The sequence below is a fragment of the Artemia franciscana genome, chromosome 4 (genome assembly GCF_032884065.1).
Source record: "Artemia franciscana chromosome 4, ASM3288406v1, whole genome shotgun sequence".
Taxonomy (NCBI): domain Eukaryota; kingdom Metazoa; phylum Arthropoda; class Branchiopoda; order Anostraca; family Artemiidae; genus Artemia; species Artemia franciscana.
In genome coordinates this window covers 7421669-7442220 of record NC_088866.1, presented here as the reverse complement: position 1 = coordinate 7442220, position 20552 = coordinate 7421669, and the positions used below count along the sequence as shown (strand labels likewise).

Here is a 20552-nt window from a genome sequence, read left to right as displayed (position 1 = left end):
TTTATCCAGCAATTACAGGCAAGTGCTGATTTTGTTATTTCTAAGTACCCCAATGCTGGCCTTTTTTTAGTTGGCGATGCCAATGACCTTAAAATGGATTCCTTGTGTGCTTCACTTAAAGTAAAGCAAATTGTTAAAACACCGACCACTCGGGGAAATACCTCTCTTGATGTTATTTTAACTAATATGTATAATTTTTACACCCCTCCCTCAACTTTGCCCCCATTAGGTGGGAGTTATCATCTTTCCATTCTTTTCTCCCCCTCCTCAACTTTTAAGCATACTTTCTCAAAGACTTATAGCACTTACCGCCCCCTTCAAAATTCTGGTCTTCTTTCTTTTGGTATGTGGCTGAGTACTGAAGATTGGTCCGACATTTATAGCTTACAAAACCTTGATGAGAAAACAGCCACGTTTCATAAAAAGCTAATTGATAAATATCAAATTTGTTTCCCAGAAAAAAGGTTTAAAAGGTGCTCAAGTGACAAACCCTTTACTAATCAAACAATAAAAACACTAATTAGAACCAAATTGAAGCTGTTTAAGAATGGTAAACTCGATCAAGCCAATATATTAAGAAAATCAATTAAAAGAGAAATTCGTAAATTGGCACGATCATACTACAAAAATAAGATCGAAGAATTGTTCACTAATAAGCCAAAAAACTGGTATTCCGAGGTTAAAAAGCTATTTGGCAGGAGTCTTGACCAGCTTAATTTCAACTTACCAGAGCCCCCTGATGTTACTGCAAATAGTCTAAATAAATTTCTCGCTTCCATTGTCCAGAGCCTTCCAGCATTGCCAATCCAATTATCAACAGGAGCCCCATCCCCTCTTTTCCCGACTATTTCCCCGTCTGAGATTGAAAGAAGAATTGATAAACTAAGAAAGACAAGTGTTTGTCCTTTGGATATCCCATTTCCTCTTATTAGAGCCTTCGGTGATTTCCTGTCTAAGCCCTTGTCTGTCCTGTTTAACAAAATTACTAAGTCTGGGCAAATTCCAACAATTTGGAAACAGGGTTTTATTACCCCTTTGAAAAAGAAAAACGGAAAGCCTGGCTTTGATGGCGTTCGACCTATTTCGCTTACTCCTATTTTTTCAAAATTGTATGAAGGATTCCTTGCAGATTTGCTAAAGGAAAAAATCCTACCTCTTACTGACCTGAAACAATTTGGAAACCTAAAATCAACTTCTACTTCCCACTACCTCGTTTCTCTTATTGACCACATCGGGAAAATCCTCGAAAAACCTAATTCCTGGCTAAACTTAATTTCTATTGACCTTCAGAAAGCCTTTGACCTTGTTAACCACAATATTTTAATTGAGAAACTAGAAAGCGAGTTCAATATCGAACCCTTACTGGTAAAATTGGTTGCCTCCTTTTTAACAAATAGATCACAGGTGGTTAAATACCAGAACCATTACTCAACTCCTCTCCCTATCTACAATGGCATACCCCAAGGAACTCTCCTAGGCCCCCTCCTTTTTTCAGTCATGATTAACAGCCTTGCGAAGGAAGTTCCAGACCGTTGGAAATTTGTTGATGACCTAACGATTGTTGAAAGTTGCTTCAGAAATTTACTAAGTGACCCTATGAGTATTCTCAATGAAATTGGAAGTGAGGCTTTGGACCTAGATATGACCGTAAACCCCTCTAAGTCCATGATAATGCCGATTTGTTTCCTCAAATCCTCGCCCTGTTTTCTTAATCCTATCCCTCCTGAAATTTATGCATCCTCGGTTAAATTACTTGGAGTCACAATTTCTTCAAATTTAAAGTGGGATATCCACGTTAAAGATATCATCCTTAAATCTAATGCGTCTATCGTCCTCCTTAAGCTCCTAAATAAATATAGCGTCCCCCCTTCTCACTCCTTAAGGTTGTACACGTCTTTTGTCCGTCCGCATCTTGAATATGCTTGTCCAGTTTGGCACCCTGGCATCTCCCGTGAAGAATCAGACAAAATTGAGTCAATCCAAAAAAGAGCCTTGCGAATAATTTTCAAAGAAGGCAAGGTGCCTTACTCTCTGCTCCTAAAAAAAGCCAGTTTGGAAACCCTTGAGCGAAGGAGGTCGTCGTTGTGCCTCCATTTTTCAAAAAATGCAATAACGAACCCTCGGACGGCAAGTATTTTCCCCAAACGTCACTCACCATCCAGATTACGACAGCCTTGAGCTGTTTCTGAGCCTATCCCAGTTTTGTCTCCCATTCGCTGCGTTACTTCCAGATATGAAAAAACCTTTGTCCCCTTCATCACAGAAAAAATAAATAAAATAGCCAACTAGTTTCTCCCCCCCCCCCTTCTTTTTTTTTGTGAGATGCTTTAGGTCGTTACACTAATTTGCTTGCCTCCCGCTGTTTTGGTTTAGTTTCCTTTTTAATTCATATGTGTTTTTCATGTGTTTTATGCTTCGTTCTTTTTTTTGTGAGTTTTTGGACTTTTTTTTAGTGTCCCTTTTAATTTGTAGATATATATGTTTATTTCTTGTTTATTTCTGTGTTATTATACTTTTTTGTCCCCTTTCCTTTTTTTTCTGACTTATATATTTTTTTATTTATTTTTTTTACTCATAATTTGATTATTTATTATTATTAGCTTTGTGTTTTTTGCTTTGTTTGTTTTATTAGTCGACTCCGAAGTCCGAATTCGGCCCTTTGAGGGCTTGTGATAGTGATTTTTTTGAAATAAATATCTTATCTTATCTTATCTAAGGGTAATAAGAGATCAGAGGGCAACTAGCCACCCCACGCTCTTTTTCCTAAAACCCATCTGATACAAATTTCGAGATCATAATTAAAAAAAAACTTTCAAAGATCATTTGACAGAAATTCCGGGGTTGACACAACCCCCCAGGGCCCGAGGGCAGGCATTGTAAGTTATACCCTGGGGGCATAAATGGCTCTTATGGAAAGGATGCTCGTATAAACTTGAGAGAGTTCTCATTTGATTGGAAATTGAAAATTCTAGTTCATTTTTTGACAGTCAAAAGAGATTGAAGGGCAAATAGCCCCCCCCCCACGATCCTTTTTCCCAAATCCGTCCGATAAAAGTTTTGAGATAGCCATTTTGTAAAAAAAAGTTGAAAGGTCAGATAACGAAACTCAGGTGCCGATACAACCCCAGGGCCCGGAGGAAGGCGTTGTAAGTTATGACCTAGGGGCATATATGGTTAAAATGGAAGGGCTACTCATATTACCTTCATAGAGGTCTAATTTGATTGGAAATTAAAATTTCTTGTTCAGTTCTTAAGAGCCAAAAGAGATCGGAGGAGGACTATCCCCCCACACCTCATTTTCCCCAAATGCATCCGATAAAAACTTTGTGGTGGTCATTTTGTTATAAATAGTTCAAATGTCAGATAACAAAATTCCAGTGTCGACAAAACCCCAGAGCCCGGGGGCAGGCACTCTAAGTTATGCACTGGGGTAAAATACGGTTGTTATGGAAGGGATGCTCGTATAAACTTAAGAGAGAGCTCATTTGATTGGAAATTGAAAGTTCTAGTTCAGTTATTAAGAGTAAAAAGAGATCTGATGGTGACTAGCCCCCCCCCCCCCCCCGTACACCCTTTTTCCCCCAAACCCAGCCGATAAAATTTTTAAGATCGCTATTTTGTTAAAAAATAGTTCAGAGCTTAGATACGAAAAACTTGGGTGTCGATACAACCCCCCCCCAGGGCCTGGGGGCAGGCGTTGTAAATTATGCCCTGGGGGCATATATGGTTCTTATAGAACGGATGATCGTATAAAGTTCAGAGAGGGCTTATTTGATTGGAAATCTCCTTTTAAGAATCAAAAGAGATCCGAGGGCGAATACCCTCTCCCCCTGCCCTAACCCCTTTTCCCCAGACCCATCCGATACAAATTGTGAGATAGACATTTTTTAAAATAGTTCAAACATCAGATAACAAAAGCTCCGGGGTCAACAAAACCCACCAGAGCCCTTGGGCAAGTGTTTTAAGTTATGCCTCGGAGGCGTGTAAGGTTCTATCTAAGTTCTGGTCGTATAATTTTCGAAGGTCGCTCATTTGATTTGAAATTGAAAGTTCTAGTTCACTTATTAAGAGTCAAAAGATATCCGAGCAAAACTAGCCCACCTTGCCCTTCCCCCCCTCCCCCCTAATCTTTCCGATACAAATTTTGAGATGGCCATTTTTAAATATTTCAAACATCAGAGAAAAAAGTGTTTTTTAAGTTATACCCCGGAGGCGTATAAGGTTTTAATATAAGGGGTGGTCGTATAAACTTCGAAGGCGGGTCATTTGATTGGAAATTGATAGTTTATATGATACATTTATATGAGTCAAAAGTTAGCGGAGGGCATCTACCCCTCCCCCTGACACAGAAACCCTTTCCCCAAATGCATCAAATGAAAATTTTGAGATAGCCAGTTTGTTTGAAATAGTCCAACGATAAGATAGCATGATCAACCCTCCCTCCCAGCCTTCTGTTCCCTTATTGCATCCAATCAAATTTTGTATATAGCCATTTTATTCAAAATAGACCAAAGATAATGTAACAAAAACTCCAGGGATAAAACAGGCCCTCCCCCAGAATCTAGAGGCAAGTGTTGTAAAATATGCCTTGGAGGAATATAAGGTTTTTATGGAAGGGATGATCGTATAAACTTTGGAAGGGCTTATTCGATTGGAAATCATAATTTCTAGTGTCCTTCTCAAGAGCCAAAAGTGATCAGAGGGTAACTAGCCCCCCCCCCCACCACCTTTTTTCCCTGAATGCATCTGATGAAAATTTTGAGATAGTTTTGTAAAAAAAAAAAAAAAAAAAAAAAAAAAAAAAAAGGTCAATTAACAAAACTCAGGTGTCGACACAACTACCCAGGGCCCGGGCGTTGTAAGTTATGCCCTGGGGGTATATATGGTTCTTATGAAAGGGATGCTCGTATAACTTTCAGAGAGGACTCATTTGATTGGAAATTGAAAGTTCTAGTTCACTTTTTAAGAGTAAAAAAGATCCGAGGGAAACTTTGTTCTTTTATTCAAAATAATTAGAGATAAAATAACAAATCCCAGGGTCGACAAATCCCCCCAGAGCCTGGGGGCAAGTGGTATAAGCTATGCCCCGACGCCATATGAGGTTTTATGTAAGGGTTGGTCGCATAAACTTCAGAGATGGCTCGTTTGATTGGAAATTGAAAGATTTCCAATCAACCAATCAAGTTACCGTTTTAAGAGTCACCAAACGAGATCGAAGGGTATCTACCCCTCTCCCCTCACGTGTTTTTCCCCGAATACATTCGATAAAACTTTTAGATAGCCATTTCGTTCAAAATAGTCCAAAGTTCAATTACTATAAATTAGGGGTTGAGAAATCCTCCATAGTACCCAGGACGAGAATTGTAACTGATCTAAGTTGTAAGTTTTTTAGAATCGAAAGTGATTAAAAAGTAACAAGACCCCCCCCCCTTCTCCTTGTGCCTTTTTTTTCTCCAGATGCATCTTATCAAAATTTCAAAATAGCCATTGTTCAAATAGTCCAAAATTCAAATTACTATAGCTTAGGGATTGAGAGATCTTCCCTAGTCACCAGGGCAAGGATTGTAACTTGTGTAAACTGCCCATTATTTGGACTTAGTGATTTACATTTTAACTTTGATTTACTGTGCAACGGCTGTTGCACAGTAAAAAAGTTGTACTGTGCTGTTGCACAGTACAAAAGTTGCTTATTATTACTGAGCTTTCAGCAATTAATATCGCTATATATTCAATATTCAGTTTAATTTATTACTTCTTATCAAAACTGCTAATTTATTTTGGAGTAAAAAAAATAAAAAAATAAGGAATTCGGAAAACTTGAAACTTTGGCACAAATAAACGAACAGAAATTAATTTTAAGAAAACTTTAAGAAAAAATAAGCTTTCTAAAGAAAAGTAAAGGCCATATTAAACTTATGATCAGAAGAAATAGAAACCTACAATAACTCAAACTAGGAAAAAAAAGAAGAAATTACTATTAAAAATTAACAATCAAATTATATAATAATTAAATTAAATAATTAAATGTTATTAAATTAAATAACAATCAAAATTAAATAAACAATCATGGCAATCATACGATAGGCACTTATATAAACGAATAAATAAATCTTAAAACGAGTACAGCTTAAGCTGAATATGGAAAGCAAACTTGAAACGAACAAAAATCTCTACAAAAAAGACTTTGGGTTTTGCCTCCTTCTTTCACTGTAAAAGCCTAAAACCTATTGCGTCATTGGAGCTTTACTGAAAACGAATTATGTTACAAATATTTTCTTTTGTACTTATTACAACATTGAAAACGAACACAAACATTACAGCAAAATTAAATTTAGAACTGATGAGCTATCAGCAATTAATATCATTATATATCAAATATTTAGTTTAATTTTATAGTTCTTTCCAAGACTGCTCAAGACAAATATAGCTTCACTACAAACAAGAGTTTGGATACTGCCCCCTTCCCTAAGTGTAAAAGTTTAAAACTTACTACGTTATTGGTGCTTCATTGAAAACGAATTATATCACAAATATTTTCTTTTCCAGCTATTGCAGCGTTGAAAATGAAAATAAATTACAGCGAAAGAAAATCTTGAACAGGTGATCATTCAAAAATTAATAGCATTAATTTAATTTATTAATTAATTAATAGCATTATATATCAAACATTGAGTTTGATTTTGTTTGTACTTTTCAAGACTGTTCAAGACACATATGGTTATAGTAGGTTTCAGGTACCCCCCCAGTATCACTATTTTGGGTCAGTACGCTTGCAGAGTGTTAAGCACATTACACATTAAGCACATTTGTTTACTTTAATACTTGTTTACTTTGATACTTTGATACTAACTGTTAAGCACACTTACACTCACAGCATAAATGCACGAAGAAACCGAAATATGTTTAAGAAGAAAGAAAAAGAAGAAAACCAAATGACATGCTGCTACCTGATTCGCTGCTAATTTCTATCTCCTTGGTAGCAGAAGAGGAAGGCCGAAAAACAGTAGATCTGAGTCCTTCTTCCACAGCTACAGCCAAACCTGTAGTTCTTCGTCCTCCTAATAAAGACCTTCGGAGATCTGCCACTCTCTGAATACTTTCTGGAGCCTGAGTGACTGGCTCTTGAGAAAGTTCTTCTTCTCTGGGACGTTTTTCTAAGAATTCGTCGGGTGTAGAATCAAGCTCCCTCGTGCGTTTTGGCTAGAAAATACGAGACTTAGAATGGTGTTGTCAAAACTATGGCAGGAGATTCGCAAATGTCTTGTTAATTTTATTATTAAAAAATAATGAGAAAAAGATTGAGATGGCTAGGGAACGATCTGAGGATGAAGTTTGACAGATTGTCCTTCTCATCCAACCGTTTAAGGCTAAACTGAAGGGAGATTGTCCTCATTTAAGGTGGGGGGAAGGGTGTCGTTAGGAAAGGTTTAAGAGAAATTGTAATTTCCTGATAGGGAGTAAATACGGAGACTTTGGATAGATTGGGATAGAAGAGGAGCACGCGTAGCTGTGTTGCCCTGAGATGGCTTGGTGCTGCAGTAGAGTATTAGTTGTATACCCTAAGGGTATACAACACTCCACCTCTGTAAACATGAGTACGTAAAACTAATAATTTGTTTAATACTGGTAACTAAAATACTGGTATTAACTGTTTTATTTTAACTTTTTCGCATCTGTGTAGAGCAGGAACTGATCTCCTGATTTACTATCTTCGGCCGCGAGTGCAATGAGTGGTTGGGGGTTAATCCTGTGGTGACACTGTGGCTGAGCTTACAGAGTCACACCTCTGACAACCGTTCGAAACCAAATAACCAGTTACAATAGGACTCAAACCCCTGTCCTCGCACACAAAGGATGTTAAGTCTAGCGCGCTAACCGCTCGGGTCAGACGGCTAATAAGTGTTAAAATGTAGCCGAATTATCCAAATGCCTATCCTCTCTTTAATTGTAACAGACATAACTTGTTTCCTTATAAGCGGTATTAGGCCAAACAAGGAAACAAAAGAAGAAAATAAAAGAAAACCGAGAAAGATCAATTTTTGGAATAATCTTTTTTTTTTTCTTTTTTTTTTAAAGAAAAATTATAGCCTTAAGCACAAGCAATCGTGTATATTTTAGAAAAACACATTATATAGCTACCAATTTTTATTAGAACGACACAAAAACAATTTTTTTGTTCTTCACTTTTTGAAAACTACAAGTGGCAATATTTGCTGTTGTAAAAAAATGCTGGGTATTTTTTCTTTCTATGAAACTCAAACTAAGAAACTAAAAAAATAAGAAATGAGGCCAAACCACCCCTATCATGACAAAATTAGATTTGACGAGATTAAAGGTAAAAAAGGTTAAAGCAAGATACTGGTATTCATAAATTTTACTAAATTAGCATAGTACAACTTATACATGCCATCTTATACAAGTCTGACAGAGAGGTTAAACTCGACTCGTCTGAAATGAAAAGTACTGAATGAGGTACTAAGCATTGACTGAAAGCCGATAATAAGTGAACTTACACTTTTATAACCGATATTAAGGAAAACAAGGACAATGATAGTATTTTCCTAGCCATTAAATTTTAATTTTCACAAAAACACTTTTGCAAATGTTGTGTGGTAACATTGTGTGTTATGGGCTCTTCTGAAGAAAAAAACACTAGACTGACAAAAGAGTAATAATAAATAATAAAATTTATGAATAAATAAGAATTATAATTATCCGTTGTTGTTCATTGCTTGAATTATTTATTTGTAATCTTTAAATACCATTTATTTTTATCTTTTTAATATATTATATTTGTTAACGAGAACTTTTATTCTTATATGAATCTATGGCCCAAAACCATTGACAAAAATGGGAGCAGTTACATATATTAGTTACACATAAGATATATGAGTTACATTTAAGATAAATGTAAGATAGCTATATTATTTTAAAATGATTTTAAACGTGCGTAAAAATAAAAGAAAGCACAAGAATCTAATTAATAGAAAGATTCCGCATAATATAGAGAGAATATAATTATTAAAACGTTTTCTTGGCAATATGTAAAGGCTATATATGACTCTATTGGAGGGATGAGGCATAACTGTTATTGTAGCAACCATCATCTTGGGAAAGAATGTTCAACGGGGAATTAAATGGTACTATTCTATTGTTATTATAATGTTTCCATTAAAAGAACTCATAGAAAAGATTTATACCATTTCTAGCCGACTTCAGCAAATTTGGTTTTAAATCAACCACTTGTTCTATTCCTATTTACTAATTTAATTATCTTTTTTTAGTAATTTACCAAAAAAGTTCTTGGTTATGTTAATTATCCACTTCAAATTAATGTTTCTTTAGTCAGCTGTTAGTTAGTTGAAAGCTACAGTGGTTTCTGACAGATGGTGTTATATATTTTCTCAAGGGAAAATGGACTACTGTATTTTTAAAATATTTGAACAATAATTTAATGCACTAAAATTTACAACTATTATTTTCCCAAAATTATTAAAACAATTAACTAGTATTACCATTATTTAACAGATACCATTTACTAATGTATCATAAAGTACTATTTAGCACTTATTCATTACTATATAATTTACTATAATGTTTCTTTAGCAATCAGTTAGGAAGTGAAAAGCTGTAAGCTTTTCACGCTACATCATTTTATCAATATTGTATTACAACAAACTAATTAGAATTTGCAAACATAAATTTTAGAGTAAATAGCATAAGTAAGTAAAGTAAGTAAGTGAGACGTCACTAGACCCCTAAGGTCCAAACCGGCGGTTCTGATCTCCATTTCATGGCCCTTCAGCCAGGAAGCGCAATGGGGGTTGGGGGCAACCATCCTGTGCTTTCACACACCCTTCCTGCTTACCTTCCCCAGATACCCATTTAGAGCTGGGTCCACTCTGGCTGAGCTTACAGTCACGCCACTGACCCCGTCCAAAACTAAATAACTGGTCACAACTGGGATTGAACCCGTGCCCCTTGGACACCGAATTCCCACGCCAGCGCACCAACCACTCAGCCAAGACGCTTGAATAGTATGCATAAATAGGATGCTACTACTATTACAAACAATGCACTGCAGCACGTAGCCGCCTGGGGTAAACACAGCTACCTACGCCCCTCCATCTCAATCTATTTAAAGCAGCCCTCTTTACATCCCTCAAGAAGTTCCCATTTCCCTTAAATATTTTCTTATGACATCTCCCGCCTCATACAAGGACATCCAGTTTTTCGTTTATTCTTGGACGGTTGGCAAACAAGGACTATTTTGACTATATAGACTATGCCAAGGAATAAGGGAAACAAATATTGGTTGGAAACAAAGGTTGGGATTGGTTGGAATAAGGGAAACATATAGTTGGGCGTAATAAATGTCTGCTTCATTATGTTCACTGTAAAACATTCATTATGCTTACAATTATAAAAAAGTGCCCAACTTGTCCTGTTCCTGCTCCGTTTTCGCTAGGCCCCCAACTGATTAAAGAATTTTGTCCAAAACATTATATACGTGAGAAGTAAAGAAGATTTATTCATTTCAATTACCTTTGGTGGTTGCAGTGGCCCCTTGATCCTCACTTTGGAAATCGTCTGAATCAGAATTACTGCTGCTACCGCTGTTAGAGCTGCTTCTTGACCCACTACTTGAAGATTCACTTGTTGAACACAGTGCTAGAAGACCAGAATAAGCGGATTTCCTATCTGGGCCTTCTCAGAATTAAGAGCGATAAAATACCCCTCAGAATTCTTATCTATAAAAACAGTTGCACACATTTCGTGACAATTTACAGAGAGAGAGATTTAAAGAGACATAAGACCAATTATAGCAAAGAACAACAAAGTCGTTGTATATTGTAAGGCCTATTATTACAAAACTGACATTGAATTTTTTTTTGTGTCAATCATTTTAGGTTGACTTATCTCGTTTCGTCTAGTCTGTTTTGCATAATGAAAAAACAGCACAATGTAATTAACAATAACAAAGTTCTTCTTATAAGTGAAGAGAAAATCAATACAAAATCAAAACTACAATTTCTTAGCAGATCAAATAAGCCAACTTGCGATACTTCCTTATATTTAAAATTAAAAACTACCACTTTTCTGCATGATTATTTTAGAGTGGAAACAAGACTCTTTAGCTATGTCTTACGATAGAAAAATTAAATATTTTAGGATGTTTTACGTGAGTTTGAACATACTTAATTTGATGCATATCGTAGGTCATCATTTTGAAGAAAAATATGGATAGATGGTGGCTAGGAAGTGCTTAAAATATAAACCAGCCTCTTTGAATGCCTCATAGCTTAAAAATATCAATACTATGGGCAAGGCAGCATCCAAGGTTTTTTTTCGGAGGGGGTTTTACAAAGATGATATACTTTCAAGGGGTTACACAAAAAATGTTCTAAAACGCATAAGAAATTTGTCTATATTCATTTTTGTTACGTTTTTACGAGTCGGGAAAAGATTTCGGGTTGGGGGGGGATGGGAGGGGCAGAGTCAAACCCACCAGGTTTCTCCCTGGATACGGCCTTGACTATGGGCAATAATAAGACTTCTGGAGTTTATATTAACGTTGATTAAATCTTAATTTCGAATATTACTTAAGTACGTTTCTACAATTAAAAATTAATAAAAATATTTAGGCTACAGATAATTTTTATTAAAACGGCAGAAAAACAAATTCTTTGTTCTCCAGTCTTTGAAAAATATGAATGGCAATATTTGACATTGTACAAAATGAGTATTTTCTCTTTCCAGGACACTGATGAAAATGAGGCCAATATACACCACCATCATGAGAAAGTAGGATTTGGTGAAATTAAAGCTTAAATGGGTTAAAGCAAGATGCTGGTACATACAAGTTTTCCTGAATTAACATAATACAACTTATACATGCCCAACTTATAGAGGTAAAACTCGACTCGTTTCAAATGAAATGTACTGAATGTAGTAATGAGCATTGATTGAAAAACGATAATGAGCAAAGTATGTTCTCCTAGCTATTAGATTTTATTTCCACAAAAATAAAATGGAAAAATTGTCTTCCGCAATAAGCTTTTGCAAATAATACACGATAGAATTCTGTTCTATGGGCTCTTCTGAAAAAAAAAAGAAGAAGAGACCATGAATTGGATTGTTATGAATCAATTTGTAAGTGTTAATCACGTCACCCCTTTTTCTTCAGTAAGTCATACTGCATAAGTTCAGAGTTTGCAGTCTCATTGGGTAAGGAAGATGTTAACAATGGGTAACAATCTGGCAACCTAGAAACAAATACCCAATGAGGTTTCTTATAATTCAGCTTTTAGGTAATTAATTTTCATCCACTTTTCTATCCTTGACATACTATCTCTTGTCATAGCTAATAATTCACTTTTTAATTTAACATATTTATTTCTTGCTGTTCATTGTTTAAATAATTTATTTTTATTCTTTAAATATCACTTATTTTATTCTTTTAATATTTTCGATTCGTTAATGAGGATTTGTATTCTTATGTGCAGGGGTGGCTCGAAGTGGAGAGGGTGAAGGAGGAAATGACTTACCCCCCCCTGATTTTGCAAAGTCGTATAACGCGTTTATTTCAACCTTATACAGCACTTTGAGAAGGACAAGTAAGATTTGGCTGTGTGCTCGGAATTTTTTCCCCAGGACAGGAGTGCTTTTTCAGACGCTGGGATAGCTCATTAAAATTGGAAGGTAAGTTTTGCCTGGGACAAAAGTAATGAGCAACCTTGAAACCTTGGTAATTTTTTAGAATCATGTCACCGATCTATATAAATGGTAAGAAGGAGTGAATTATAGGGCAAAACGCTTCCGATAAAAGCCCCGACGCTGGAATACACGAAGCTGGAATACACTGTATCATTAGTTCCTAGTTCCAATGACATTGTTGACACTGCCTGGGAAAATTTTACGTTGAATGCAAGAAGTATTTTGTTGGAAATACAATCTATATCTTCTGTGTTTGAGCTATGTAAATAGCTATCAGTCGATTGCACTCTTAATACTTCAACAATTAGTAGAGTTGTTGTCAAAAGTGGCAATGACAATTTGCACCCTGTGCCTTATATTCCGTGCCACAGACTAAACATTGTTATAGAACCTAGTTGCAACTCATCTCTCTCGATAGTCTAGCTTTTCATCATCCTTGACGGCATGTACATTTTCTTCCTTCATCTAGAAAGCATTTTGCCATACTTAAAAAAAAACTCTTCAATTGAAAACATACTTAATTTCCAAAACTTATCACAGATTCGGTGAACGACAAGGGCTGAAACCATACAAGCAGTATCTATATTCGTTTGAAGCAATATTTGTTCTTTATACAGATAAAGATCACCGATGCGACGAAGAAAGTAGTAGCTAGCGGCCTTCTGAAAAGGACAGTAAACTTTGGATTTATTGCTTGCCTTAACTTTGACGAAAAAAAAAAATTATCCATAAGATCAGGATACAAACTGAAAAACTTGAAGAGGAGAATATGAAAATCATCGACACAAAGGAGATGCTTGAAGCATCTTGTTCATCGTATCGTAAAATCATCGTAAACACTGAGGGATGCCGAGGCTGCGACTTCACACTGCTTTTTCTGAATCTCCTGATGTTCCAGCACACCCTTTACTAATTTTGCTACATTTCCTACTTCTAGTCTTATCCCCTTCTCTCAATTCCAGACTCCTAATAACCCACAACTTTTTAAAGTTGATCTCACCTGGGAAGCCCATAAGCTTTTCCTTCTATCCTGCAACACCACCAGATAAGTTGTATTTACTAACCTAATGTTCGGAGTCACTTTTTCCCAGGATCCCATCATTCTCCCCTCAATGAAAACAATCCTAGATCACCCTTTAACACCAAAAATCTCCCTATTCGTTCCCCTTTTTCAAACTCCAAAACTTCCCCACCATAGCTCAATACTGGGCCTAATTTCGTCTCAAATATCCTCATCTGAAGCTTAGTATCTGCTGGTCCTAGATACCTAAGGGGGCTCTTCAATAACGCCCATGAAGTTTCCTGACCCTTCTAAATTGCCATTTGCACCGGCTCACTCCACCTCCCTGAACTTGTAACCTCTTAAGCTTTAACCTGTTAAGTATAAAATACTTAACTTCTTTCACCTCTTTTCCTTTAAATAAAACTTGTTCATTTCAATTTCTTTTTTTTTAAATTAATGTAACTCATTTATCGATAATTATAACTAATTTTTTACTCCCAAAATTACTATCTTAAACCTCTAACATATTCTGCAAATTCGGAGCCAATTTCGTAGACAATACAATGTCTTCTGCAAGTAATAAACAAAATAGATCCAGCGACATTAATTTTAACATAGGGACATTTCTATTTCTAAATTACTCCTCAATATAATTTATAAAAAGAGAAAACGAACGCGGTGATAGAGTTCATCCCTGTTTAAGGCCTACCATAATTAAAACTGGCCTAGAAAAGGAAACACCTACCTTCACTACTACTTTAACCCCCTCACCCATTTTCATTATAGCTTCTACTAACCTATTTGGCAATCCTAATTTCAATAACACCCTTTCAACATACTCCTTGAAACTTCATCAAATGCTCTCCCAATGTGCGGGAACGACGAATATAGCTTTTTCGTCCTATACCTTGTATATTTACTAATTGAAACCTGTAAACAAAAAATATGATCTATTGTACTATAATTTTCCCTAAGCACTGCCTGACATTCAATTAATCTACCTTCATAATGCAACCATTTTTACATCCTTTTAGACAGTACTCTACAAAATAACTTACTAATAGAACTTACTAGAGTTATCCCCTTGCAGTTCTTGTGCAGGTTCCTTTCTCCTTTCTTAAATAATGAATCATAATCGATTTCTGCCAATTTTGCGGCCACAAACATGTGCTTAAAATAGCCGAGAATATTGATGCAAGGACTGACAGTATCTCTGCTCCTGACCCTTTCGACATCTTAATAGGTACTCCATCCATGCCCGTTGCTGAGTTCTCTCGCATACTTTTCAAGGCACGCCATATTTATTCATGTTCAACTGACTCCAGTTATTTAGCGTTCTCTAAATCCAACTTCATTTTGGCCGTCTCTTCTAAACTACTCATCTCCTCATCAAATCTCTCTTAGTCCTTTTTGGTGCATATCTTTTTTGTATTTTTGTTCTAAGTATTCTGGCAAGGTATCGTTCTGTGGGATTGAATTAGTCAATCTTCTATTTTCTGTTGATTTTTTAACTAACTTCCAGAACTCCGATACATCATTCACCCTAAATTTATATTTGTAAGGAATAATAGCTGAGAAATTGAATGGTAACCTTCTTTAGTTATTACAATGTTTCCGTCAAAAGGACCCACAGAACGAAATGTTACCATTTATAGCAGATCTCAGAACATCTGATTATTACTTATAAATCCCCTACATGTCTTACCACAGAAACCAATTAGTCTTACCATCAAAAACACACCGGAAACAAATAACAGGTACACCAATTAGCAAAAGTTGCGAACCCCTCATTGCCGAAGATGATGATGAGCTAACAGGCGACTGTTGCTTAAAACTCGGCCTATTTTTGGTTTCAGTGTGTATCTTACTACTGATGTTGTCAACCCCTTTAAACTTTTAAACTGGTATATCTCATGAAGAAATTTTTATACCAAAAAAGGATGACATATACTTTGATCAGATCATCAAGAGCTATCGACTGCCACCAAAAAAAAAAAAATCTATCTGTCTTAGTTCAAAAGTTGACTTTTTTGCCGTAGGCCAAGTTTCTAACGTCATCACTTAGAAATGAGTAAAGGATAAACCCTAATTTCTTTAGCAATGAGAAAACTATTTAAGTTTAAGAGGCACATCTGATAACATTTCTGTATCGGCCTATTTTTGGTTTAGTGTGTACCTTACTACTGAAATTGTCAACCCCTTTAAACTTTCAAAGTATATATCAAGAAGGAATTTTTCCACCAAAAAATGGATGATTTATACTTTGATTAGCTCATCAATAGCTATCGACTACCGTGAAAAAAAAAATTATCAGTCTTAGTTCAAAAGTTGTTTTTTTTTTGCCGTAGGCATAGTTTCTGATGTTTTCACTTAGAAAGGAGAAAAAGGATAAATTCTAATTTCTTTAGGAATGAGAGAATTTTTAAAGTTTAAGAGGCACATCTGATATCATTTCTCTACCCTAATCCTAAGTGCGAAAACCGAATGATAAACTCAACTGAAATCTAGAACAGAAATGGGTAGAAACAATAGATGGCAGCGCTTTCGGTCCCCACTTTTTGTTTCTGTAATTTTTTTTATTTATCACTCTAAGAAGATATATTTGGCTGTGGGGCCAGGTAACTGCCACATATATTTTACACTTTGAAACTGTGCCTGCCTGCTTGCCTGCTAGAACGGAGCTTTCCGTCCGAAAGCAGAAACATGGTTTGGTGAAGCAAAAGCTTGACTGCATAACTTCAGATAGTTCTCTCTGACATAGGCTATAAAACTCTAAGTCACTTAACACACTATAGGTTCTGGCTCAAGGACAAGCAAAAACCATGCTTTTTGGCCCCAGGCAAGAGCTCTACAAAGCTTTCCAAAATGCTAAATCATATTCATCAATCCAGCCTGAGGTCCACACTTTCCGTAAAAACCGCAGAGGTTAGACCTTTACCACTTTCTAGGAATAAGGTGAGATCAAGGTGCTAAAAAAAAAAAAAAAAAAAGAAAAAAAGAAAAAAAAAAAAAAAAAAAAAAAAAGAAAAAAAAACACGACAAAACCAAAGTGATGCTCTCGCAACACAATTACAGAATTATTTTAAGTTCTATTGACTTAACGGAGGTAGAGTCCGAAAAATGTGTAAGGTAAAAAAATTAAAATATTTTGTTCTTAAATCATACAAATAAATTTGTATCTTTTATAAATATCTTAAAATTAATCTAATAAATTTTATAAATATATTTACGATTTAAATCAGAACCACTACTGCTGTTGCTGCTGCTGCTTGACCCGCTACTTGAAGAATCACTTGTTGATGACAGTACTACAGGACCAGTGACTTTGTATCCTAATTTACTCGTTTCTGATTGAACCTCAGATCTTCCAACTGTAAAGAAAATTGCACTGATTTAGTGGGAATTTACAGAGAGGTAGGACAAAAGACCTATTATGACGAAGTACAACAAGGCCCTAGTATAACGCAGGCCGTATTATAAAAAAAAACTGACGTTGAATTTTTTTGACGTTGAACTTGCATAATAACAATGTTATAACAACATTTAACAATAGTAATCACTCAAAAAATTACTGGAATAAAGTGCATTAAAATCCTTTAAGGAAGATATAATGAAAGAAAGGTAAGAGAAGGAAAAAAAAGAAAAAGGAAGAATAAAAAAAGAAGTAAACTTAATATCTGATTTAGTATAGCCTTAGAATGTGTAGATCAGTGCCACAATAATGCATGGGAAGATGAGGAAAAAAAAAACAAATAAATTACATAAGAACCCTTATCTCTGTAGGCTTCCAAGGATAGTTGAAAAAAAAAATGTAGAATTGTTCTGCCCGTAGTTATTTTCACAGACCTTAAACACTACAAAAGCCAAAGAGCACTATTTCAAATGACCTCCATGCCATGTTTGACGTGAAATCAAGAAGTAAAAACTGATTGTGTTGTATATCTCTTTTACACGAACTGAAGTATTAAGAGGTAGTATTAAGAGCTAACTTCATTTTTTCTTGAAAAAGTAGTTGAATTGGGTGGCTTTGGTGTCAAAATTTTTACATATCATGTCTTTGGTGCCTCAAAGACATCCTTTTTACAAAATATTAGTCCTTAAAGTACCAATACTGGTTATAAAATTTAAATTACTAACCAAAAACATTAAAATGACAACATTTTTTTTGCCCACAGGTTCTATCTTTGGTCTATTCATAACTAAAAACCGGTATTTTCTATATTTCTAGAAAATCAATTAACTAGCACGACTGAACCAGATGGTAGAGCATCAAACTCATGATTTGGGGTATCAGGTTTGGATCCGACGTTAGGCTTTTTCTTTCATTGACAAAAAGGACTTTAAGGTAGGGGAGAAAAAATCGGTATTAGAGAATTTTAGACGTTTAGACAGATGCAGAACTCGATTAAATGATTGGCGGGGACTGGGACTCTTTTCTCTTTGCAAATTCCAAATTCTTAGTTTCAATAAGTCTGTCCGGTTTTGTCTCACAGCTGGAGGGTCCATTCAAAAATTCATGAATGGGGAGGGGGAGGCTGAAATGAACAAGCTTGTACTGGGATACTTCTCCACAAAGGAGTATGAACTGGGTTTCCTCAATAAATGACTATTCGTTGACTTTCTTCAAAAAGGAGCATATGCTGACTTTTTCAACTTTGCATGTTTTAGGCCAGTATACAGGAATGTATTATGGGGATGAAGGACTCGAAACGACACAAAAAGTTAACAAATTAGATAAATATGCAAGAGAATATGAAAATGACCCTCAAAATTCTGACATTTCGACACAAAAACCCTAAAACATTAGTTGTTTGACAGAGGAAATAAAATTACTAAGGTCCGGAACTATGTTGGAGGGACAGGCAAACATCACTTCTGGGCTAAGCATCTGGATGAACTCTAAAGTAAAGAACTTAACTACCTAAAGAATACTTAAGGACTATTCTTAAACAAAATATCTATGCTTAAAATTATAAGTCCACAAACAAAAAACTAAAATCCCCCCCCTAAATCATTAGCAGTCTGGAATCAAAACCAGTGCAACTTTTTTTAATTATTTTTTTTACTTTTTAAACTTATTTCAAATGGTTAACAGGCTAAAAATTTGGCAACTAGTCTACCCAATTGCAGTTTAAAAACAAAAGATAAAATTAAACAAAAAAGCAATTAACCATCAAAGGATGGCCCCAATTTAACCATTGAAAGTTTTGCCTCTCTTTGTCCAGAATTCCCCCTCCAAATCAATGGTAGATCATAACCAAAACAAGTGATGTATCTTCTTAGTTTTCCTAAATTGACAGTTTAAAGCAGTAAATTAATTTAGCCTAATTCTAGTTGAATAAACAACAAAACAAACAAGTTAGGATAAAAATAACCATTGAAGTGTGACCCTAGGTAGACCATTGATACTACTGATGTTGCATCAACACCATCCTTTTGCTTCCCACAAACAGCAGGGAAGAGTCTCTTCTTTGGAAGTCCTGAAAGAAAAAAAAAAATAAATACAGAATTCGGGCATTGGCGAACAAGAATCTCGATTCTAGTGTTACCAGAAAAATTAACTGTAGGACACTAAAGTGGATGATTCTTTAAATTCCCGTTTGCACATGTGCAGTCATATATATTTGAAGTGAACGGTGACCTTCAAGATGAACGAAAAAACTAATATTTTTACCTTCTAAAAACAAATATTTACCTTTTACCATTAATAAAAATGAGTTTTTATTGAATATAAAAACTACATGGAATATAACATAACAAAATAAAACTTATACAAACGAGATTTTGACATTTAACTTGACTTCTACACATCATGACTGCAGCCTACAGCATGACCTTGGAGAGAACAACTCTATCTCATAGTAAACAAACTGTTAAAAATATGTATAATATCCATAATCTCCTTTATAATCTCCAATACTGATTACATAATATAGGAGTATTGCACTCTCAAAATATAGGAGAATCCGCACAAGACAATATGGGTAGCCTATAAGAATAGAAACTGGCACTAGTGTCGGCAAAAAAAAAAACACTGAAACCATCTAGCGTCTGGTGAAACTTAGCATTTTTCAAGCTTTGTAATCGTTTTTCTGTCCGAATCTGAGATTAGACACTTATTATACTACACTATTTCTACCAACTGCATAAATTCAAATGATTTTTCATATTAATATACTTAAAAATACCAAGTGCCACCAAAAGCTAGATGATATTGGGGTTTCTCGTCGACTATCGCCAGTTCTCACTTTTATAGTGTAACCATAATCTTTGATGAGCACTTTTCGTTTTTTTGTTTACTAAACCTGCTGATATTTTGTAAAAGAGTTAAGGACTAGTGGCCTAGCAAATTAATAATGTTGAGGCTTTTCTAAACTCAACACTGATTGTTAGTCAACATTGATAATTAGCAAAATCCGTTTCCTAAGCTGCTATCAAAGGAAAGAATATCAGAACAATGTGTATTCAGTCAGAATATTATTCTCCTGATTTACATCACGCTGCTGATCTTCTCTTCGAGACTAGCTCAGTAAATACTTTCAGCAATTATTTGCAAAGCTTGGAAAAGTCAGATAAAATCTTTAGGCGCAACAGCAGTATCTGGGGAGCATACGGTAAAACGAATTACCATTTAACATAAGAATTTAAGGTGTCAGGCGAGTTGCAAAATGCCTGATCTTGTTACAAGATGAAGAAGAAGAAAAAGAAGAACGGTAACAATGGCTTTGTTAAATCATCTAACTTTCAAACAGACTATCAAAAGTAAAAGGTGTCTACAAAAGGCTAACTAATAAAAGATAAAAGGAAAATTTCTTGAGTCTCGTTTTTGACA

At 35.3% G+C, this 20552-nt stretch overlaps 1 protein-coding gene across 2 annotated transcripts in view; it reads right to left on the bottom strand.

The window, feature by feature from the left end:
* LOC136025930 (protein rtoA-like) overlaps window positions 1-20552 on the bottom strand; it is a 34162-nt gene that overhangs the window by 6748 nt on the left and 6862 nt on the right. Inside the window, exons 3-6 of one of the 2 annotated variants that reach the window (XM_065702014.1) lie at window positions 19096-19200; window positions 16951-17091; window positions 10546-10671; window positions 6945-7200 (exon numbers count right to left, since the gene is read on the bottom strand). In XM_065702014.1, the coding sequence (XP_065558086.1) occupies window positions 7178-7200; window positions 10546-10671; window positions 16951-17091; window positions 19096-19200 (395 nt within the window). In that variant the 3' untranslated portion in view covers window positions 6945-7177. The remainder of the gene's footprint in view (window positions 1-6944; window positions 7201-10545; window positions 10672-16950; window positions 17092-19095; window positions 19201-20552) is intronic. The other variant, XM_065702013.1, reaches the window with a different exon arrangement.